At 34.6% G+C, this 24,847-nt stretch overlaps 1 protein-coding gene across 1 annotated transcript in view; it reads right to left on the bottom strand.

Annotated features, from left to right (window-relative positions):
- The window catches only part of TTN (titin), a 242,029-nt gene that overhangs the window by 117,771 nt on the left and 99,411 nt on the right, over positions 1 to 24,847 (bottom strand). Inside the window, exons 125-141 of the mRNA XM_074911579.1 lie at positions 24,679 to 24,753; positions 24,443 to 24,517; positions 24,122 to 24,205; positions 23,809 to 23,871; positions 23,420 to 23,497; positions 23,111 to 23,188; positions 22,072 to 22,155; positions 21,611 to 21,691; positions 19,516 to 19,599; positions 18,983 to 19,315; positions 16,965 to 17,042; positions 4,513 to 4,593; positions 3,728 to 3,811; positions 3,351 to 3,431; positions 3,023 to 3,103; positions 2,652 to 2,735; positions 2,174 to 2,323 (exon numbers count right to left, since the gene is read on the bottom strand). Of these exons, the coding sequence (XP_074767680.1) occupies positions 2,174 to 2,323; positions 2,652 to 2,735; positions 3,023 to 3,103; positions 3,351 to 3,431; positions 3,728 to 3,811; positions 4,513 to 4,593; positions 16,965 to 17,042; positions 18,983 to 19,315; positions 19,516 to 19,599; positions 21,611 to 21,691; positions 22,072 to 22,155; positions 23,111 to 23,188; positions 23,420 to 23,497; positions 23,809 to 23,871; positions 24,122 to 24,205; positions 24,443 to 24,517; positions 24,679 to 24,753 (1,674 nt within the window). The remainder of the gene's footprint in view (positions 1 to 2,173; positions 2,324 to 2,651; positions 2,736 to 3,022; positions 3,104 to 3,350; positions 3,432 to 3,727; positions 3,812 to 4,512; positions 4,594 to 16,964; positions 17,043 to 18,982; positions 19,316 to 19,515; positions 19,600 to 21,610; positions 21,692 to 22,071; positions 22,156 to 23,110; positions 23,189 to 23,419; positions 23,498 to 23,808; positions 23,872 to 24,121; positions 24,206 to 24,442; positions 24,518 to 24,678; positions 24,754 to 24,847) is intronic.

The following is a 24,847-nucleotide window of genomic DNA, read 5'->3' on the forward strand; positions in this document are numbered from 1 at the left end:
ATCAGGTGTCTCAGACACTTCAAAGATATTAGTGCATTTCATTTTACAATTACAATACAACTGAATATAAGTACAGAGACTGAAACACAGAGGACAATGGAAATGTTCTGAAGTATCAATTTGGCGCACAGTCATAAACAGTCCAATTGTTTAGCAATCATTATTTAAACCCTCAGATTCTAAATGACAGAAAAAAAAGAGGTTACGAGAATACTTAAGAGAAGAAGATTAGGTGTGTTCAACATGTATGCATCATAACATGTACCTCTGACTGATGGAGGTTCTGATTTTTCAGGAAGAGCTACATGAATTTTCTCTTCTGGGACAGCTTTTTCCGGCATTGCAGGCTCTTTAAAGATATTAGTATCTTTTAGTTATGTGTATCAAGCTTTAAAATGAGCAGTGAAACATAGTATACTCAAGAGAAGAAAAAGACATTCTATTCATAAATGGTACCTTTAGATCGTGGAGCTGCTCGTTTTTTAGGTATAGCAACACTCTCTTGCTTTTTGGCCAGCTCGGCCGGTGGTGGTTCCTCAGGTGACAAAACAGGCTCTGGTTCTTCAGATGCCACTTCAGGCTTTGGTTTTTGAAGCACTCTAGAAGGCTGTAGTTTTTGGGGTGCTAAAATTGGTTCTGGTTCCTCAGGCACTGTAAAAGGTTCTGGCTTGCTGGATGCCACAGCAGGCTTCGATTTTCTGGATACTGCAATACGCACTGATTTTTGGAAATCTGCAACAAACTCTGTTTCTTCGGGTGCTACAACAAGCTCTGGTTTTTGGGGTGGCACAAAAGGTTTTGTTTTGGGGGGCACCACAACATACTCTGATTTTTGTGTTAATGCAACTTCCTCTGACTCCTCAGGTGCCACAGTGAGCTCAGGTTCCTCAGAGGCCATGAATGGCTCTGGTTTTTGGGGTTCCACAACAGGCTTTTGTTTTGAAGGCATCACACCATACTTTAGCTTTTGGGGTGGCACATCGAGTTTGGGTTCCTCAGGTACCACAACAAACTCTGGTTTCTCAGGCACTACAACACGCTTTGGTTTTTGGGGTTCCACAACAGGCTTTTGTTTTGGGGACATCACACCGTGTTTTATTTTTTGGGATGCCACATCAGGCTTGGGTTCCTCAGGTACCACAATGGACTCTGGTTTCTCAGGCACCACAACACGCTCCGGTTTTTGGGATGCCAAAACAGTCTCAGGCTCCTCGGATGCCACAACATGCTCTAGTTTTTGGGGTGCCATAACAGGCTTTTGTTTTCGGGCCACTCTAGCAGGTTCCAGTTCTTGAGGTTCTACTTCTTGAGGCTTTGGTTTTGAGGGTCCTGCAGTGTGCTTTGGTTTTTGAGAAACTGGAACAGCTACTTTCTTTTCTGGCAAAGTTGTCTTGGCCACTTTATATACATAAAAGATATTAGTTCTAAATTTAACAACTGCACTGACAATCATACCAAATTTAAGTGAATTATAAAACATAAACCCACAACTGCAATGAAAACATTAAAAACATATCAGGCATCAATCATTTCTGTTGACCTTTTTGAAGACAAATACGCCACATTTTGGCTTTTTGCCCTTTTCTCTCAAATGTCACCCCACTCACCCCATCTCCACCCCCACCACCCAAGCCTCATGCCCTCATATGCAAGTTCACACATGCACTGATAGTATAACTTAAGATATAAGTAAAATCCATGATAATTATAAACAGAATGGACAGGACAAAAGATATTAATAACATTTCAGGTAATAAGCTGAAGACTCTTTGAAGAGTTAGCAGTGATGGCATGTAGTTTTTCTTGTTGGAGATTCTGGTATTTCAATTACAGTGATCTCTTCTGCTCTTAGCTACTAGAATGGGTACTTTCTGTTCTTCTACTATTATCACTTTGAAGATATTAGTTGTGACTGTTTTGATGAACCCAAGAGGGTAGAATAGTAAGAATAATCCAAAGTAGTAAGACAAATTCAAGTATAAAATACAGTCAATTCAGACATCCAAGACTTATCAGTATTCTTCAAAAAGACCCATGTATGTCTCTTTCACAGACACACACAGATACATAGAACAATTATAAATTAGAATCCCAGAAAAGACAAGGCCTGGAAAATCAAAGTCTTAAAGAGGAAAAATATTACTTTTGTTATTTCATTAGTGTTGAGATTTACCTTTCTCTGGTAGAGGTTCTGGTTCTTCAGGTGCAGCCTCTGGTTCTGGGACAACCACAGGTTCTTGTTCTTTAGGCACAACCTCAGGTTCTGGTATTTTAGGCACAGGTATTTTCTTTTCTGGAACAACTTTCTTCGGCATCTCAGGTTCTTTAAAGATATGCATTTGTTTTACTTTCAGGAATTTGAAGAATAGGAATTAAAAAGGTGACAATAACTCCAAGGTGAAAATTATCAAGCAACATCAGAAAAAAATCCCTTATAAATCGTCTGTATTTTTGTAATATTGCTTGCTGCACACTATTAATAGCCATTGTTGCTTGGTGTAAGCTATTCAGAAGTGAAGAAGATAACACAATCTGTAACATTTATAAATATTAGAACATAAAGAAAGAGGATAACATAAACTTAAAAATTATAATATTTAAGAGAAACAGATTAACATTTCTGTGCAATTCAATCAGTATTGAACATGTACCTTTAGGTGGCGGAGGTTCTGCTTTTTTAGGAACTGCAATGTGTATTTTTTCTTCTGAAACCACTTTCTTGGGCTCTTCAGGCACTTTAAAGAAAGTAATTAATTTTATTTGTATGAAATTCAAACATATGTCTGTAGTTTTAACACACTAAGAAAAAAAGTTAGGGACATCAAAAACATCAGTGGATATCAACTTTTTTCTTTGCCTACAGAAAATTGTCTCTGATGTCTCACTGAGGTACAGATGCATAAACTACAATTTAAAAAACAAAAATATTTTACAGAACATTTATAGTAATTTACTAATATGTTGAAACGGTACCCTAGACAACAAGGTGGAGTTTTTTTCATTAATTGTGTACAGTAGTTACCTTTAGTTGGTGGAGGCTCTGGTTTCTTTGGTACTTTAACTGAAACCTCTTCTGGGACCACTTTCTTTGGTACCTCAGGCACTTGAAAAAGATTAATAACTTTTACCATAAGAATTTCATAAACAGCATTGAAGCATAACAGAACAGTATTAGTGAGAACCCTAATCACAAAGACCTATTTTTTTCACGCAACACAATTATTCACTTGAAAAAACTTTGACAACAGAAGAAAATTCTAGGAGAGGTCTTGGGTACTGTCTTCTACAGTGTTAAAACAATAAAAGAGCCATGTTTTTGATTCTGTTAATTTTGTTGTAATGACAAGTACCTTTAGGTGGTGGAACTGCTGGTTTTTTAGGCTCCGCAACTAGTATTTTCTCATCTGGGACTTTCTTGGGCACTTCTGGCACTTTAAAATGAATAATTATGTTAATAATTAAAGAAATTTAAATAGCATTAAAGGAGGAAAAGAAACAAATGAAATGACACCAGGTAACATCAATTACACATAACACCCTTTACCAAATAGAATTTCTGCTCTCAATCTTGATCAAGAGTCATTTGAGAGGAGTAAAGAGGCTGCTCCCAAAAATGAAATACAAAAATCACAGTTTATAAGACAGAAAGATGAGGAAATAGTATCAAAAAAGTCTTATCAGTGAAAATAAGACAAATTATTGCCCTGGTTTTATTAATGACAAGTACCTTTAGCTGGTGGTACTTCCGGCTTTTTAGGCACAGCAACTTTGATTTTCTCTTCTACAACTACTTCCTTGGGTGCTTCAGGCACTTTAAGGAAAGAGATTATTTACAGTTATTATATGGACTTTTACAGCTATGGTCAAAACTTTTCAGTAGAAATTACCAAGTAAGGAGGTTCTTAATGGAGCAATTGATTTGACATGTTTATTGACATAGGTTCTTTAATGTCCCTGTAAAGTCTGAGGAAACAGCTGAGTCTTTTGGAATATCTTCTTCTACATAACATTATTTTTCCATTTTATTCAACCACTTTCCAAATCTCCATTTGACTAAGGCTGCTATTGCCCATTCTGTATTCCTTGTCACATTCTTCTATATTTGATGACTCCTTGGTATCAGTTTTTCACCTATACATGGAGGGCTTTCTGCTGTGTTAGACATCTGTATCACTTATTCTATACTTTGAAATTATTAAACTCTCTGTTGGGGTTAATTTTTCGCTGTTGGGATTATTTCAGATAATAAAAGCCATGTTTTCTCTTTAAGGTTTCTGCTGTGGTTCTCAAGTATCAGTCTCATCTCTGCCCAGCCACATCAGTATTTCTAACACATTGGTACACTGATTACAACTATGATTCAAAAAGGATTTTCAAAACAGTAACACACGTAGAACTGTGGGCACAGAGCACGAAACTAATAGGACAACACAAACAAACAATCAAAAAACTAATCTGCACAATCAAGGCAGAGTTTTTTTCTCTTACAAAGTTACCTGTAGTACAACATACCTTTGGCTGGTGGTGGTGCTGGTTTTCTAGGCACAGCAATTGGTACTTTCTCTTCTGGAATCTTCTTGGGCACCTCTGGCACTTTAAAGAAAACAGCATTCATTTTTGTTATATTTAAGGCATTTTAAAATGTGTAAATTATTAAGAAAAGTCTCACAAGAAGCATATCGGAAAGAAAAATATCAGATATAAGAAGAGATATGTCATGCAAAAAATGCTGTGTACTATTACACACTAGCAGGATTTCTTACAAATCAGAAATAAAGGGTAATTGTGTCTTTTACTGTCAACCCTGTTGCCCAAGAGAAAGAGAAATCTCCTCCTTGGAGAGTCACAATTATTGACACAGAAGCTTTAGGTGGTGTTACTCTTGGCTTTTCAGGCACAGCAACTTTTACCTTCTCTTCTGAGACAGATTTCTCAGGTACCTTGGACACTTTAAAGATATTAGTGAACTTTTAAGAACTACAAAAATAAAACATGCAATACAGAGAAATAAGACAGAACAAGTAGGTGTATAAGGATACTCTGACAACAGTTACATGTTCTGAAAAGTCTCCATTCTATCCCTTTGGCAAATAACAGTTTGAAGTGACTTTACTGGGGATCTTTTGTCATGCAGTGATGACATGCCACAAAAATTGCTAGTTCAGACAGACTTCTAAAATATCTTAATGAACTGTAACAACTGTTTTTTGTACCTAATCCTATTTCCATTCAAAAATAAATCAACTGACACCTAAGTTTAATGTGAGAAATGTGAAAGAGGAAGTACATACTTCTCACTTGAGTATTAACAGAATTTATGATGCTATTCATAGTACCTATAAACACTCATGAAGTTAAAATGTTTGTTCCATAAATCTCACTGTGTGTTGACTCAGCTAGAGTTTTCCTTATTTTTCGTCCTTTTGACTAGTTTCTGGTAAAATTTCTGTGCCATCACAATGGATTACTCTCAAGTAGAAGAAATAGACAAACTCAACTAATTTTCAATAATTTGACAACAAAACAAGGGACAGAAGAAATCTGAAGAATAAGGAGAAGGAAAAGATATGTTTACCTATACCTTTGGCAGGTGGAGCTTCTGGCTTTTTAGGCAGAGGAACAGGTTTCTCTTCAGGGATAGTTTTCTTGGGCAATTCAGGCACTTGAAAGATATTTACTAATTTTAATTTTATGACTGAAAGATTAGTTGAGAAACATGAAAAGGGACATATACAACATAAATGCCACAAATCTGACACAAGTTGACCATGAACTGTTAAATCAGAAACTGTAAGAAACAAATGAAGACCTCGGTTTTTTATTAGGCTATCAAAGTACCTTTAGATGGTGGAGATTCTGGTCTTTTAGGCACAGGAGTAGGTTCTGGTTTTTTAGGCACAGCAGTAGGCACCTTTTCTTCTGGAACAGCTCTCTTAATGACTGTGGGTACTTTAAAGATATTAGTTCATTTTAAGATTTTATATAGAATAGAAAGAGAAGTAATAAAAAATCCTGACTTTGTAATGTAAATAAGGTACTAAAAGAATGAACACAAATATTGATTACATTGAACAAGAACTAAACCATGAACATGAACAAATTAATTTTTCTGAAGTTCATGACTTTGCAGATCGCAGGAAGAGATGATGAAGATGATATATACCTCTAGGTGCTGGAGCCTCCTCTTTTCTATGAACAGTAGAAATTTCTTCTATGTGCACTTCCTCATAGACTTCATGTACTTGAAAGATATTAGTTTACATATGTCAATTAACTTAGAATATCGTCAGAAAACAAGACAATGTGACAGTAAAGAACAAATGCAATCAAATATTCAAGCTCATCTTAAGATAGACAAGTCTATTTTATATCTAACCTCAAAATTGGGATTTTTTTCAAATGAGTGAAGAAAAAAATCTGTTATTCTACCCTGATCTGACCTCTGCAGCTTACCAGAAGAAAGATGTATATGTTCTAAACTGAGCTACTTCCCTGAGTGCAATGAGATAGGCCCTGTCTATCTAAGCTCTGTCACTATATATTTTTTTTTACCCCCTTGGACTGATAGCAAATAGTTGGGACTCTTGCAGTTGTCTCTTTTGTCCATAAAGCTAATTTTCCTTTTAACAACTGCATGTGGTATAATTTTAAAATTTTGTTAAATTAATTTTATACTGTTGCATCTAACCAGGGCTGCTAACTAAAGTCTAGATTATGGTAGACAGAATGCTCTCAGAATAATTAAAGATTTATATATGAAAGCATATTTTTTATCCTTCAAATCCTACTCAAAATTTTTTGTACCTTTAAGATGTGAAGCTTCTTCTTTAGGTAGAGCAGGAGGTATTTTTTCTTTGCGGACAGCTTTCTTTGGTACTTCAGGAACTTAAAAATATTGTCTTATTTTAGAAATTTGCACTAGGAAATGAGTAGTACAGTTTTGTAAAACAATAAAAAATTATACTAGAACAATATGAAAATACATGGTACTAAATTGTGAATACAACTCAACAATTTCACTCTCTGGAGTTCACTGGTTTTCTAACTCCTACCATTTACAGATCTGAGTTTGCTCTTCTCTGAAAACACAGTAATTAAGTGTTTTTTTCTTATTAAACAATCTTTAGGGATTTTGGCAATTTAAAGGGTTTTATTTTAAAAAAATTTAAAATTACTTATAAGGCAAAATTCCAGTGCAATTAAATAAATATGTTTCAAACTTATATAGAATTCTTCAGCACTGGAATTTTATTATGAAATTTTTTATATGAAAAAAAATTTGTGGCTTTATAGTTTGTCCTGATTTAAAGTCTTATTTTAATCTTACTAAGGCCCCTGGCATGACTGCAAAAAATGCTTCTGCAAACAAACTTTCAGATTTTTAAAAAAATATACTGTCAGAGAAATATTATGGAAAATGGAACATGAGACAAGAAGTCAAAAAAAATATAAAGCTAATCCCTGGTCCTGCTATGAATTTCCTGAGTACTGAATTTCTTTGTATTTCTCTAAATTTGTCTATTTAGATTTTGAATTCTTGATGCAGAATGTATCAAACTGTTTGAGCAGCTGCTAACACAAGACACAAATAAGAAATTATAGAAAATGTTCCTTGAACTTGTTTTCCTGAATGATTAATTATTTTGTCTTAATAATTGTTGGTTAGTTTAACATATGAAGAAAGATGGAATTCTCTGTAAATGGTTGCAAAATGATTATGTTTTTAATTTCTGATCTCCCTGTATGTATGCTTTCTTTCTAAGTTAAAAACAAACAAAATTTACTCTTACAACATGAGATCAAATGGAAGTAAACAGTGTATATAGCACCTAGTAATGTTCAAGAACAACAAGCATGTTGGGTTTCTCACTTGCTACATCACTTTTGAAAGAGGCTAGAGAAAATCCATTTGGAGGTCATGTACCTTTAGCTGGAGCAGCTTCTTCTGTAGGTACAGCAGCAGGTATTTTCTTCAGAGGGACAGTTTTCTTTGGCACTGCAGGTACTTCAAAGATATTATATTTTTTAAAGAACATTACAATGTACAAAATGTAAGTCACAAAGAGCAATGACAGACACATAACATCTAACGAAACATTAGAATTAACACATTAAATAACAGATTAGCACATGGATGGAATGATGAAGATGAATAACTAATTTGTAGGGAACATGTTGCTTTATAGATTAATTGAATAGTTGGTGTACCTTTAGCTGCTGGAGCTTCTGGTTCACCAGGAGTAATAACAGGGATTTTTTCTTCTGTTGGAACTTCTTCGTAAACTTCAGGCTCTTTAAAGATATTAGTTTATTTTATATATTTTAATAATACTTACAAGACAAGATTAGAACGACAATTTACAATGCAAAAATGCAGACATGTATGTGGACAAAGATCTGTTTGGACATAAATTATTCAAATATCTCATTTCAGCCTGATCATTTACCTACTATTGCTAGAAGTGTCCATTCTTAATTAGTAAAGTACAAGTTTACAGAAATCTTTAAGATTATTTTCTAGTTACTTCACTCTGTGTATTAAATAGAGATTGCAACTGAATTTTACATGTCCTCAATCTGGCGTTAACTACCTACATTCCAGCTCAAAAATTATTACTCAGGATAGCTCTTAAACCAGTGTCTCCTTAAGTTCATTTATTTGGTCCAATGTGGCTAACATGTTTTCCTGAATCAGAAACTTAGTCTCTCTCTTATTTATGTTTCTTTCTCCCATTATTAGAGGAGAAGAAAACATTCTAAAAATGCTAAACTATAACTAAATTTGGGAGAAGACAGGGTGTCAAAGACATGGATGGAAATTACTTCTAAATAATCTAAAATAAGAATTGAAAATGTATGATTTTGAAAAGCAATTTAGAGCATGAATCGATATATTATTTGCAATTTACTGCCTGGAAGATGTGTCACTAATGTACCTTCATACAAAGGAGGCTCCTCTTCTCTAGAAATAATGGTGAATACTTCCTCTTCAAGGACAGCTCTCTTATGGTACTCAGGAACTTCAAAGATAATAGCTTTCTTTTAGTAACCTCCAAATAATTTTCAGCTTTCAAAATTGCAGACAGAAACATACCTAGAAAACTAAGTTCTTTTGAGGTCCCAAATACTGTGCCTTTTCAAGAATGAACTACTGTGTAGTTCTAGAACTGTCTTGCTAAAACATTTATGTGAAGGAATTTATAGTTTCTGCTCTCAGAGAGCATAAGCCATTTGCTTTTCTCACTATATTGTCATGCTTTTCCTTCTGATATGTGTAACAGCTTTAATGGTTTTAAATGACTAGCTCTTGCTCTATTACTTCTCCACAATATCATGACCAATGTACTGGCTTCAAAACCCCAGTTTAAACTAAATTCACAACTATATTACAAATATAAAAGCACTAAGGGTTTACATGCTGGTAGTTTAAGTAACAATACCTCCTCAATACGTTTTCATTGATAAATCAATGTATTTACTACTTAGCACATGTATAGCACGTCTGAAATGTTTGCCTCAGAGTTTTCAATTTATCACTGAGAGCTGAATCTGAATTTAGAGACTAGATACTCTTGTCATGGTGTGAAGAACATGAGGATCATTTTAAAAGATGTTAGTTTGGAAAAACAACAGAAATATTTCCTTTCCATAAAATCTCTTATCAAACGTTCCTTTACCTTTCATTGGTGGAACTTCTATTTCGGGTGTATATGTAGGTTTCTTTCCTTCAGGGACAGTTCTTATGGGAACAGCTGGCCCTTTAAGATATAATTAACTTTTAGGGCATTCAAAGTTATTTGGAATAATTTCCAAAGAAGAATAACAAATCTAACAAGGATCATGAAACAAAGGATTAAATGGGTCCTGAAAGAATATGTATGTTAAATTTGAAGATATGGTAGAATAGCATACTAAAAAAATATTCTTGAAAGATGGCCATACATTTGGATAGTGGAATCTCCTTCCTTGTCAGAACAAAACAAAAAGCATTATTTCTTTCTGAACTACTTTCATGTGTAGCTTAATGACAGAACACACATTTTTTAAAGCAACTCTCACATATTTTCAACAAATGACTTGAAACCAACAGGGAAAAAGACTCAATCACAAACACCTGAAAAAACCACTGTGGAGACATAAAACATATGCACATCTTTCTCAACAAATAATGAAGACAAAAGGCTGAAATCAGAGTTCATGATTAATGAGGACAACGCAGAGTAGGTATACCTTTAGCTTGTGGAGTCATTTCCTTTTTAGGAACAGCAGATGGTACTTTTTCTTTTGGAACAGGTTTCTTCGGCACTGCTGGCACTTTAAAGACATTGGTGTATTTTTAAGAACTTTTGCAGTTTGAATATTACGTAAGAATATAAGTTAAATGAAAAGCAAACAATGCAAAGAGTCAGAAAATTTAGAAAAATACAAAATACAGTATACTCAATTGCTATTCTATTGAGTGGTGACCTTGCAGGCCATCCATCTGGGCTATTTCAGTTGGATTCACATAGCTAGAGTCTTCCGTATTCACTGAAAGAAAACCACTGCTCTTGTTGGGTGAATTTTTGACTAGGATAAACCTTAACAATTAGATTTCATGAACTATCAGCTCTAAATAATGCCAGCTGGGAATATGGTAAGATTTTGATTTTCTAGCAACTAACCACACACCCTTATGAAAAAAACATCAGCACTTTCCCAGATTTCATTCTGATAATTCATATGAGAAACAACTATAAAAGTTAGCACAAAATTAATTTCTGGCAAAGTAAGTGCTCTGAACAGAAAATTACAAAGCTTCAGACTAGTACAGAAACTCTGCTAGGATCTACTGACAATTGCTGTTCATGACACATTTTTGTAGAGCCTGATACAGAGAACACCTATTAAGATTGTATGCACTCCAGCAAAACATTATGTTGAAGAAGGTCTTAGTTTTTAGGATTCTGTAGGAAACTCGGGTTTCACTAATATAGTGCTATAGCTCAAGACTTTTATTAATGCATTCATCTGCTCGTTTTCAATGATTAGCTATAAAATGTCACTTATATTGTGTTGGCAAAATTTAAATCTTGAAGTTCCTACTGCACTTCCTTTGTCCTCAGAAAGTAACTTGTCTCAGTTTTGATTTGTTAAAGAAATATTGGTTTTTTAGTAACTTAATCTCTGCCTTTGACTGTACTGCAAAATAAAGTTAAAGGTCTAGTAGTCAAATCAGAATAGGTAAATCACTGGATTTGGGGATTCAAAGACTCAGGCAGAAGTCTGTGTTTTTAAATTTATCTAATAGCTGATGTACCTTTAGCTGGTGGAGCTTCTTTTTTAAGAACAGGAACAGGTACTTTTTCTTCTGGCAGAGGTCTTTTAGGCACCTTAGGCACTTTAAAAAATATTTCATTATGGATTTAAAGTTATTACTGAGGATTTATAACAGATACAAAGACAGCAAGCAGAGCAATCACTCATTTGTACAGGAACTATCTCATCATTTATGCAGAGATAAGCAAACAGCCACTTATCTCAGAGTTCTTGAGAATGAAAGCTAAGGAATATTAGCATACATCTTTCTAGTACACTTTAGATACACTTTCTGTTTGGCATGATGGATCCTATGGTCATAAATATGAAAGATGAGAAGGAAGGTCCTGCATGAGTTGTGACATTTCTAACTCACAGGACCTAAACTGAGCAAATTAAACATAAATTGACACATAAAAATATTTAATTCAGGCTGAAACTGCAGTGCATCAGAAAATAATAATTTACTTTGCTTGAGTCATATCTATACTAGCTCACTCTTAGGCAGTAAGATGGGGAATCTTCCCATTCCACTCTGAAGGGAAGAATTCCTTAGGAAGGAGTAGAGAAACAATCTTTGAATGGATTTATCATTACCAGCAACAGATACACATAGGACTACAAAAGGGGAAAAATAAAAATAAACACAAAAAGGCAGCTTAAGCAGTAGCTGGAAACTCAAAAACTATAAGAATAAAGAAATTATGACTTGATGTACCTATAGCTGGTTGGATTTCGTAAGCCTCCTCATACACCTCCTCATATTTCTCACAGATCTCTTCCTTCTCCTTAAACTCATACTTTTCATAGAAATCTTCTTTCTCCTCAGCCTCCTCTTCATATTCCTGTTCCTGGATCTCCTTATATCTCTCAGGTTCTTCGGGTTCCTCATATGCCTCAATTTCTTCAGTTTCCTGAACTTTCTCAAACTCTCCAATACTTTCATATGTCTCGTACTTCTCATACTCTTCATACGTATACTCATACTTCTCCACCACAGGAGCAGGAGCAGGGACTTTTTCTTTCCGGACAAGTTTCTTGGATACTTCGGACACTTTAGAAACAGTATTGTTGTTACTACCTTACAATTATTTATCTTTTTTTTTTTTCTTTTTTTTTTTTTTTTCCCAGTTACTCATGATGACCCACATAGAACAGAAAATGTACTTGATAACCAAGTAACAAGTTTTATTCAAATATAAGAACATAATCCTGAAACAGTATATAGATTGTAAAAGATCTTAGGAATGAGGAGGAAAACCAAATCTTTGGGAGGAATAAGAATAAGAAGAAATATATCTGTACCTTTAGTTGGTGTAGGTTCTTTGGGTTTGGGCACAACAGCTGGCACCTTCACTTCTGCAACAGCTCTTTTACGCACCTCAGGGACTTTAAAGATATGGATTTTTTTTAGCAATTTTAAAAAATCACCTTTAAGCAGTACAAGTAAAAAGCACAAGGAACAGAGCTTTATGGCACTACAATGTGAACATTGATAATGAAGAGTTTTGACATAAAATCAAGCAGAAACCTCATACAAGACAAAAGTTAGAAAGAAGAAGGTTGAGTATTTTTAGCACAAATATTAATTATAATCAGGAGTACATATACCTTTTGCAGCTGGAACCTCCACTTTTTCGGCAATGGGTACCTTCTCTTCAGGAAGAACCTTCTTAGGCATCTTGGGTACTTTAAAGATAGGACCTAGCTTCAGTGTTTTTTTGCACAATTTTTAAACAGGCACAAACCCAGAAGCTTATGGACACCAGAACAAAAACTTACAAACAAATAGTATAGCAACAAATATAACACAAGACAGATACACTAAAATGTCCATTGCTAAACTCAGCGTGTATGAAGAACGTTATCAATGATACAACATTTACAAACTGCAATACCTTTGGCTGGTGGAGCTGGCACCTTTTTAGGAACAGGTTCTTTCTCTTCAGGAACAAGTTTCTTAGGCATCTCAGGCACTTTAAAGACATTATTTATTTTAAGAATATCATCTGCTAGTAGTATGAGAAAGACAACAGAAAATACATACAAACAGACATAATGAAATAAGAAGTGACCCAAAGAATATATTCTAAATGTTTTAAGGATGAAACAGAAATAAAAACAGAAGACACTTTATATCCATGATAAGACTTCTTGAACACGTTAAAAAATTTCAGAGCTTACTTTTCACTAAGAATTTGACAGGCACTCAGACATCAATACAGAAAGACAGCAGGGACACAAAACTAACATAAATAATGAACAAAATAAAATAAATAGAGACAATGAGTGAGAATAACAACACACTGTTTTCTTAGGTATTAATTTATGTACCTTTTGCTGGAGGAAGCTCCATTTTCTCAGGAGTGGGTACAGGTATTTTTTCTTTAGAGATAGGTTTCTTAGGAATCTCTGGCACTTTAAAGATATTATTTTGCAAACACATTTTAAAATTGGTTTCAGAGCAATAAAAGCATGAAAAAAACATGAAAAAAGATCAAAAGCTCCCCCAAAAGATCATTAAGATTTACATACAGCTTATAACAAGAAATAAAGATGAATTTTAATGAACCCAAAAGATCTCATAAGTAACTTGCAAGAAAAGATCATGTACCTTTTGCTGGTATAATTTCCTCTGGAATAGTTGCCTCTTCTTCTTCCTCAGGAGCAAAAATGGGAACCTTTTCTTCAGGCTCAACTTTCTTTGTCACCTCAGGTACTTTAAAGATATTATTTTAAGAACTTTACTTTCACAACAACACAAAGAAAATGTCATAACATAAGACACAAAGACAGAAACTTCAAACTAACAACAGTTATAAAAATAGGGAAACTCTATTAGCTATTTTTCACTCCCTGAAAACAGCAAGTGCAATAGGGGTATAAAGATTATATGAGGAATAGCTCTTTTGCCCAACTCTTAATTACACAATATCGATGCCAGTAGAAAAGCTTAGCAAGATATGCTACAAATGAGGGGTTGTAGAAGATTATCAGTATCAATTTTTTTACATAAAAAACCTTCAAATTTCTGCTTTTTTTTTTTTTTTTCTAAAAAACTCAGGTGCTGAGGCAGAACTTGCTCAGCACCAAATGGTGGCCTCTGCAACAGTCTGCCTCCACTCTGAATGTCTCATTTAGGGCATATTTTCTAGTTATTTGTATGGCCAGTTGTGATTTTATTTTATATAAATTTAGCTAAAAGGCTTGAGATTTTAGAGTACTCCCAAAGTACATGCCAGAATGATCTCCCTAAAGAATATCCAGGTAAAGACCCATAAAATATTATTCCTGGTATTTTGTTTAAACCAAATTTACATTAATTTAAACATCAGTTCTGATAATGGCATCACAATGAATTCTTTCATCCACAGCAATCACTTAAAATGGAAAACAAGCAGATCATTCGAGGCCTGATTCTCATCCCACTGAATTCAATAACAAAATAAGACAATAAAACCCTGCCTGAGACCTAGCAATGCTCACTACAGTGGTAGCAGAACCAAGGATCTGACTTCACATGAGTATAAATTGATTTTTAAAATGAGGTTCCACTGAAATATGAAAATGTAAGGGGGAGGATTTATGTGCATACATCACAATGTGATATACCTTTAGCTGGTGGAATTTTCTTTACTTTAGGAACTGCAACAGGTACTTTTTCTTGTGGGACAGCTCTCTTGGGCACCTCTGGGACTTTAAAGATATGGTTTTGGTAAGAAATTTTCCATTAGTTTTAGAGCATCAAAACTACTAAAACCACAGAACAAAGTCACAAAGACCAATAATAATAAGAAAACTCCCCTCAGAACGATAATTAAAGTTTACATCCAGTTTTTAAAACAATCAATAGAGATGAAGGTCTATTAATGAACTGAACAAAGCCCTCTGATTAATTTTCAAGAAGGAATGGTGTACCTTTTGCTGGTATCTCTGGAACAGCTTCCTCTTCCTCTTCTTCTTCTTCTTCTTCTTCAGAAACAAAAATAGGTACCTCTTCAGGCGGAGGTCTTGGTATTTCTGGCACTTCAAAGATAGTATTTAATTGTAAAAAACAGACACAACATCACGAACTGAGAGACAATTTACACAGAAGCTAAAGAGTATGAACTAGCAAGTACATTTATCACAAACTGCTATGATACTTCAGTTAAATTCTAATAACAAACATACAGAAACAGTAAGAAACATCATCCACATATTCAGTTATAATAAGAGATACCTTTGGCTGGTGGAGGTTCTGGCTTTTTATATACAGGGACAGGTACTTTCTTTTCTGGAACTTTCTTGGACACTTCAGGCACTTCAAAGATATGTTTAAGAAATTAATTTTCAATGTAACATAAACAATAGTAAAATGATAACTGCATAACTGATAGTAAGATTACACAAATATGGTAAAATTTGAAACATGATTTTATCCACAGATTTATGCACAGATGTAAACTTACAAACATATAGACTACAGCATTACAAATTGTCATAATAAGGCTAATCGAGAAGTCTGGCTGTTAAGGCATGTTGTTTATCTTTTGGAGCATCTGTTTTTGAAACAGCAAGTAATTTAAAATAATTTAGAGATATAAGATCCAAAAGACAGAGACAATACAAGACACAAACATAGACATTTTCAAAGTGTAGAATAAGCACAGCACTCATGACTAACAGGAATGGCCACATTACAGTGTCCCGAGTGAGTGGTTCAGTATCAAACACACTAAGGTGAGGAATGGGATTGTTACTTGCAGTCTTCTAAAGATGAAGGAACAAAACTAGAATTATGCAGTTGAACCAGAAACTGGTGTACCTTTGGCTGGTGGAGGTTCTTCCACTTTTTTAGGCACTGGGACAAGTACCTTCTCTTCTGGCACAGGTTTCTTTGGTACTTCAGGCACTTTAAAAATATTATGGTAGTTTAAGAATTTCATTTTTGAACCATAAGGTAAAGAACAACAGTATGAATCAATTAAGTGGAATGACAAAGAACTGTCAAGAATAGAAAACTCTCTTCACTCTACATTACATTAAAGAGGAAAGGTGAACAAAGACTGATTTTTAAAATATTTTTTTTAACACATTTAGTCAAGAGCTGATATACCTTTGGCTGGTGGAACTTCCTTCTTTTTTGGTACAGGAACAGGAATCTTCTCTTCTGGCACAGGCTTCTTCAGCACTTCTGGAACTTAGTAAGATATTGTAAATTTAGCTTGGCATAAGAATCTAAAACAACATGACACACAAACCAGTGACACTAAACAACTGAACACAAGAGCACCACAGATCTTAAGAGCAACAATCCTTTTACTATCTTCACGTTTAACACAAGTGAGAAGAGAAATGAAGTCTAGAAGCTCTTTCTGATCACAGCTAATTACAAGTTCATATACCTTTAGATGGGGGAGCTTCCTTCTTCGGCACTTGGACTTTCTTTTCAGGTACAGGTTTCCTTGGCACCTCAGGCACTTCAAAAAATTATTTTGGTTAAAAAAATAATCCACAAGCTAGTCAAAATACAAATTAAACAAGAAGACAGTGGCACAAACATTTCATATGAAGATCCCCCTCCAAAAAGAACAGGAAAAAGTAATGATCAAGTAAGGTATCTGAAAAATACTGTGAATTACACGTTCAGAGCATATCTGCTAACATAAAGAGATGATATATACCTTTTGCTGGAGGAGCTTCTTTTTTCTTCAGAATAGGTATTTTTTCCTCTGGAACAGGCTTCTTGGGAACCTCAGGCACTTGAAAGATACCATTAATGTTTTAGGTATTTAGTTCTAAATCAACACGAACATTAAGTGCAAGCCAGCATCACAAATACATACTCAAAACATACAACTATGATTTAAGATGGTTTGATCATAAGACAAAATAAAATAGTAAACAAATTATATGAACCGCTATTATGTCCATTCTCCCTGCTCAGCCATTGACAGCATCAATAAAAATGCTTTTATCTTCAGAGGCTTATTTGCTGATCAAAAGATTGAGTTAAGACAGAGTTTGACATTTTAGAACCAGCTATTAAAGAAAATAAGTGTGATGGTAGGGAAACTTGCAAAAATACAAAATACAATTCCCCCCCCCCCCCCCCCCCCCCCCCCCCGCAATAGTTGGATGTTGATTACAAACACTAATGAACAACTACTTGCTGTATTAGATATTTAGTGGTTTTGGTACATCTCCTTATTTTCCCCTAAAGCTATGATCCTAACTCTTCTCAGGCATGTAATAGGTTGCACTCGATCATGTTTTGTATATGCATTGAATTTATATTGCTCATTACATTTTCTTCCTCAGAAATTTCCAAGTGATTTCTACATGTAAAAAGTAAGCACATCGACTTTATCAACTGATTTGCTTCAAAAACATAACTATGGTCACATTATAAGTAACCAGCAGTTTATACCACAATTTGTTGTGTAGTGGCAACATTTATGAGTGGTTTACTTTGATGAAAAAAAATAATAACCTGACACTGCTGAAATCAATAGATTTTCCTTTTAACTGCAGTGAAGCAACGGTTTAAACTAAAATGTAAACTTTTTCTATACTCCAAAACCCAGAAATATCCATACAAGTCTTATGATGACAGAAGAGTAATCCCACCGGCTCTGAGCATACTGAAGAAAGTTTGGATCATGTATGAACTAAACTTAACTACTATGATAGAGTCAAAGGAAATGTTAGCTAACCCTAATCTTCCTGTTCAGGATTAACCTGGCTTTTGCAGTGTACAGCCTGGCCTTTCCTTTACTAGGTAAAATACACTAATCAATATGATAAAATTCTAGTCCAAACAATGTTAAATATAGTTTTGGCATTCATTGATTAGTCAAAAGAAATTCTGAACTTCCTGGGGAAGAAACGCTATAGAATGATTTCAATCAGGACTGTGAAATATATATTATTAAGTACTCTTAGATGGTTATGTAATTTTTGAAAATCAGATACAGCTAGTCTATAAATTCATATTATGATGTAAAAAAGGTTTATTACTGAGATCTTGCTATGACCTAGTTGTCCTCTGTAAGTAGTGAATAGTATGTTCATCCTATGCTAACGATGTTGAAAATTTACACCAGTATCATAAAAATTATTCCTAAGAAAAACACCTAAAACTAAAGAGTGTTTGAATATGGTAATTTAATAGAAATTTTGTATCTTTGCTTTCCATGAAAATATATTATTCCCTTCAAGAAATAAATAAACAACAACTATAGGGTTTTCAAAAATTTCTGAGAGTAAACCAATTCTACTTATGTTCCTAAATCAATTATTTTCAATTAACCTACCTATTTTCTAGATAAACATATTTTTGTCTGTGATTGCAGAACTCTCATAAAGATTTCTAAGTATTTCAAGCACAGCCTGATAGCAAACTTGGATCCCAGACAAGCCTGAAATAGAGCTCGGTTAAATTTTCTTAGTGGGTTATACAGACTTCATATGAAAGAGAAATGATTATGTATGACACAGAACATTTAAATTTATAGAGGTAGTAGTAAAGAGTAGACATACAGGAATCACACATTTTCTACACTGTATACTAATCATTAAACATTTTGAAAAAAAGGCACACTGTGAAACACACTAGAACATATTAAACCAAAACTTTGGTATATTAACAGAATGAAAAGGTACTACTTTTTCTCACACAAATCCTAAAATTAAAGTATACCTCTAACTCGTGGGGGAGCCTCCTCTTCATACTGGGGAACTTCTGACTCTTCCTCCTCATATTCAGCAACTTCTTCATAATAAGCAGCTGCTTCTTCATAATGAGTGACTTCTTCCTCTTCATATTGAGGAACTTCTTCATACTGAGGAACTTCCTCCTCATAGTGACTAACTTCTTCATAGTGGTGGACTTCCTCCTTGTAATGGATTACTTCCTTCTCATATCTGGTGGCTTCTTCTTCTTCATATGTTGGAATCTCTTCTTCCTCTTCATACTGAGGAACTTCAACATATACTTTTTCTTTTCGGACAACTGTCTTGCGCATTTCAGGCACTTAAAAAAGATATCAATTGAAAGAATCTTACAATTTAGCACATAGACCTTACTAACAATAAGGATCACAAGGCATTGTCAAATAAGAATTAAATCAAAGAAAGAACATTCCATCGAAAACAAATTAGTATTCATTGTACGTGAAACATACAAGACACACAAAACATTTTTACTGTATTTCAGTACTTTATCCAATATACCTTTGGCTGGTGGTCTTGCCATTTTTTTAGGAGGATAAACTGGTACTCTTTCTTCAACAATAGCCCTCTCTGGTACATCAGGAACTTAAAAGATACAGTACATTTACATTTAAGAATTTTTTAAAAGTAAAAATATTCCTGGCAAGAAACACAAAAACATATCTTACAAATACACGGCTGACATGTAAAAGACAAGTGTGCTTATTGACACTGGACATGTAACTATGGAAGTCATTAGGCTATTTTTTCAATTATGTAATAAGAAAAATTTCAAGATTCCAATATAAGCAGCTGATATGATTCCTGATTCACCCACTGATGCCAGCAGTGAAGTTAAGCTTGCTAATGGGCAGAACTCAAAAGTCCAAATTCATCCAATTACAAAATCCCTAAACCCCACTGTCCTCTGTGGCAGCTCCTCTCCACAGCAGTGACACTTTTGAGTACCTCAGTAATAGATCACTGGTAACAAAAAACTTGCATAAGAAACTCCAGATGAAGATGAGGGATCACACAGAGAAAACCTCTGTTAGTGACTAACAATGGATAACAGCTCTGGTCTAATTAAAGGCAAAAGAATTAACTGCCCAGTGAGGAAGGCATTTTTCCTCGTCTGTCCCCTTACAAAGTGGTTTTTTTGTTCAGGCGTGGCAAGGAGTAATTTCCTATAAGAGCAGGAAAATTTCCAAAAGATTAAGGTGTGAATATGTTCGTTTTTTAAGATTTATTCAGGAAAGAACACATGATATGTTAAAGCAACATATTCTCTTTTTCAGAGCAGTAGTGCGTAAGTCTTGTCTTCTGAGGCAGGTGTCTTGGGAAAGTTTTGATCAATATAGCTGGAAGCTGCACAGAATATTACCCCAGCATTTTTATGTCTGGGAGGCTACTAGACTTTTCAATCTGGCATTTTCTTAACAGACTGAAGATCTTTTCTGATCTTCCATCTTAAGAGATGGAATCTGTTTTGTCTATGCTTTCTTCATGACAAGCTACAGTGAGCGTAGATGAGTGGCTGCCACAAGTCTTGATGCTTGCTGAGTGGGTGTTATTTTGGGGGGAATGTGAAGACTGACCAGCTCTTTAAATATTTTCTGGCAGAGCACTGCTTGATATTTAATTGCAAGTGCCAGGTACATCTGTGTTTGAAATCTTAAACTAAAACTGATTGGAACTGGTAACTTTGGTAGACTTGATAATAAACCGCGTTGTGCATGAGTGCCCTTGCCAGGAAGATCAGGATTCTTTTGTCCTAGCTACAACTCCTCTGGTATCCCACAGAAGAACTGTTGCATTTAATGTTCTTCTGTGCTGACATTCCAGGCCAGCTGGTATATTACCCCTGCCTTACAGAAAGCCAGTCAAAGACCTTCCATCCTCCTCTTAGTACTCATGATCTGCCTGTCCCTCCATCATTGTCCAACAGAGAGACTAAATAGATTATTTAACTTCATACTGATGTGATTGTATTAATCTTTCATGATATGAATATGCAAATGCTGTTTATCAACAGCAGCAGGTCTGAAAGTAGTAAGAGGCATCTTGTGGGTCATTTTTCACAAATCAATAGATTGCCTCCAAAAGTGACAGAACAATGAGTTCTCTTTAAAAACTGTGGATTTGTTGAAAGCCCTTGAGCTGGCAGGTCCAATATATGGGATTGTGCTAAGTGTCTCAGCCAGGCAGGCAACAGCAGAGATAAATTTTTCTCTGACATTCAGATTTAGGTGAAAAATTGCTATAACAAAGCAGGAAAGGATAGGCTTTCTTTTCAGAAGAGAAAAGCATGTTAATATAAATGAAGAAAAAGGCTGCCCTGTTTCCCCAAAAAGGTCAGACAGGTGGCAAGATTTGCAAAGGATGACCTAGTGAAACGGTTGGGCTTCCACTATGACAACAACACTAAGCCAGAATGAAAGATTTAAATCTTTTATGAGAATGGAATACTGTCCTGTGGTATTCTACAAGGTTCACTTTCAGGATAAACTGACAATCTTCACATGAAACTGTGTTTTGTTGTGGTTTTGTATATTTGTTTATGAAGTAGATGACAAGATGTAAATGTGGATGTAGAATGGTTTTAGTCCATTCATACCTGTGTATGAAATCTCCTTTTCTGTGTGAAGAGAAATGGATACTTCCTCTGACATAGCCCAGTGTTCTTCTTCTGTTGGTACTTTAAAGACAGAATTTAATGTTAATATTCTTCTCTCATGTAATATCATGTACGATAATAAATAGCCCATTTGGGGTTTCTTAGACAACTAATTACTATTTCCTGACACCTCCCAAACCCAAGTAATTGGGTAAAATATGTCTCTAGTATTTCTCAAAGCCTGTTAAATTTCCCTTGGGACTACGGTGGAACACAGTGGTGGGCTTGGCAGTGTTAGGTTAACAGTTGGACTTGATGATCTTAAGAGTCTTTTCCAACCTAAATGATTCTATGATTCTAACATTAGAACTGCAAGAAAGATGCCAGACTAGCAGGCTTGAAGCTCTGGTGGTACTGTATGAGGACAGTCTGTTCATAGATTAATCCATGGGTATGAGTACCTTCTGGTGGTGGAGACACTTTTCTTTTTGGAACAGCAATGGATACTCTTTCTTGTCTGGCAATTTTCTTTGGTGCTTCTGGGACTTTAAAGATAGCAATTGTAAGAATACTAAATTATAAAAGAAATAACACATTTTCTGAAGTTCATCCGAAAGAATTATGGACAAATAATTATGGGGAAATAGTACACATTTACAAAGCAAAGATACTTATAATAAACACAACAATCACACCAGACATACAAACATAAAAACATTTACATTAATAGAGAAAATGACCAGCTGAAGCTTTAATGCGTAGTAGCTAGATATGCACTAAGTAATTTGAAGACTACTAGTTCAGGGTGTTCCAGGAATAAATTCCCCAGATAAATTAGACACTTTGAAACACCATGCAATTTTAGTATCAGAGCAATATAGTTAAATATTAAAATAGTATCTACTAAAATACTAAATATAATACAAGAATAATAGATATATAGAGTAAAACACATAAAAACCAAACAGTATATTCACACATCATGAACTAAGATGGAATGACTGAGATGAAAATAAGACATAAATAATTTGCTTCTAGGCTCTTCAGAAATGTATTTAAACCACAGAATACCACACATACAGGATACATAACCAAATCACTTCTCAAACACAAGAAAATCACAGAAACAGAAGACATATTTGCAAGATTGAAACCCTTCACTAAAAATTGACAATGTTATAAAACATTGATAGTTTTTTCCTAAATCTGTTCATATTTATTTAACTTCTTCACTGAGTAAATGTCTTCACTCAGCTTTCCAAAGCTCTCTAGCAGCCAGAGTGATAAGTGAAGTTAAATAGTAGCTAGAAAATAAAAAGAATGCAGGTATATAACTGTTTTGTCACCTTCTGCATTCTTTTGCAGGGGAGAAGACAAAGGTCTTTTTTGCTTCTAATCAAGTCAGGAGAGACTGGGATTTGAATAACCAGACAGATGGTATGATGCACATGCACATCTGATACTTAGAAGCTTTCTCTACTTTCAAGAGAGGTTGTATACCTTTAGGTGGTGGAGCTGCCACTTTCCGTGAAATTGGAACAGGTACTTTTTCTTCTGGCACAGGCTTCTTGGGCACTGCTGGCATTTTTTTTTTAAAAAAGGTTTATTTTAGAAGACTTTTAATTAATCACAGTTTATGAACATAATCAGATGACAAAATACAAATGTAAAGAGTTGACATGTCTTCAAGTCAAATAAAAAAAGACAGCAAACATTGAGCATTACAGCTTGTGTTAGACAATTAGACATAAATATAAAGCAGTACTCTAAAGCAAGACTTCTCTTGTGTAGCTCTGAAAAAATATATACCTCTTTTCGGTGGAGCCTCCTCTTTTTTAGCAACTGCAACTTTTTCTTCCGTGATAATTTTTCTGTGCACTTCAGTCACTTAAAAATAATAAGTGTAAGAATATTTAATTTCAATATTTGAAATGCACACATACATAAGTTTTTTCTACTTAATCTGATTTGTTATAAAAGAAAATCTAAGTAAACTTCAACAGCAACAAAAAATGAGGCACTGCAGGAGGGTGTACTTTACTGCCATAGCACAGAGTATATAGTCAAAAGAAGGGAGATCCAGACAGAGGTTACAGATACTAGGGAACAAACACTTATTTGAGTAAAATGCCTAAACACAAATACTGGAAGGCCAGACAAAAAAACCTCCATGATAATAATATTCTCAGTTTGTTTACCTCTGGTTGATGGAGGTTCGTCAACTTCTATCTCAAAAGTGGGCACCCGTTCTTCTGCAGGTTCTTAAAAAAGATTGGGCAGCTTTAGAAAATCTGATTGACTTCACCAACAGGTATAAGATAAAAGACAAAATAACATAAATCTCATCAAGACAACACAGGCCACATTGTAGACAAACAGACATAAGTACATGTTTAATGTTGAAGAAATTTGATATGTGAGATATATTTTTTATCAACATGCATATATGTTAAAGATGGAATGCAGTAAAAAAAAGCGCTTTTTTTCAACATGAACAAACCACTGATGTACCTCTTGCTTGTGGAGCCTCAAATTTTTTAGTCACAGGGACAGGTACTTTCTCTTTAGGAACAGCTTTCTTATGAACTTCAGGAACTTTAGAAAAATGAGTAAGATGAGAAGGGAGATGAGAAAGAATATTAATGTGTAATATTTGTAATTGCTACTACATAAGAATGTGTTTTACTGAGTTAACACAAACAATAATTTTCATAGTACAAGATGGAATTTGAGACAACCATTTATAGACACCGTCAACACATGCAAACAAGACAGTAAGACAAATGTAATTCCCTTGAAGATACATCATCCAAATAAGGAACTGGTTTATACCTTTAACTGCTGGAGCTTCCTTAGGGGCAGCTGGAACTTTCCGTTCAGGGACAACTCTCCTATGCTTCTCAGGCACTTAAAAAATTACAATACATAGTTTTACAAAGAGTAGTATCACTATAACATGCACACATTTCCTTAATACAAAAAAACACAAATGGAGATAAACATATAGTGGCAACATAATGCTCAGAATGACAAAACAACGAATATTTTGTAATGAAAAGAATTTATACCTTTAGTGGGTGGGGCTTCCTCTCTTTTAGGAACAGTTACCCGCTCCTCTATGTAGTAAGACTCTTCTTCAGTCACTTAAAAAGAATAAAATAAAAAAATACTTGAGTTTAAGTATTTGACATCTATTACTGTCTTTATGACCCTGGTAAGCAACAAAATATTTGTAAG

The sequence above is a fragment of the Athene noctua genome, chromosome 7 (genome assembly GCF_965140245.1).
Source record: "Athene noctua chromosome 7, bAthNoc1.hap1.1, whole genome shotgun sequence".
NCBI lineage: Eukaryota > Metazoa > Chordata > Aves > Strigiformes > Strigidae > Athene > Athene noctua.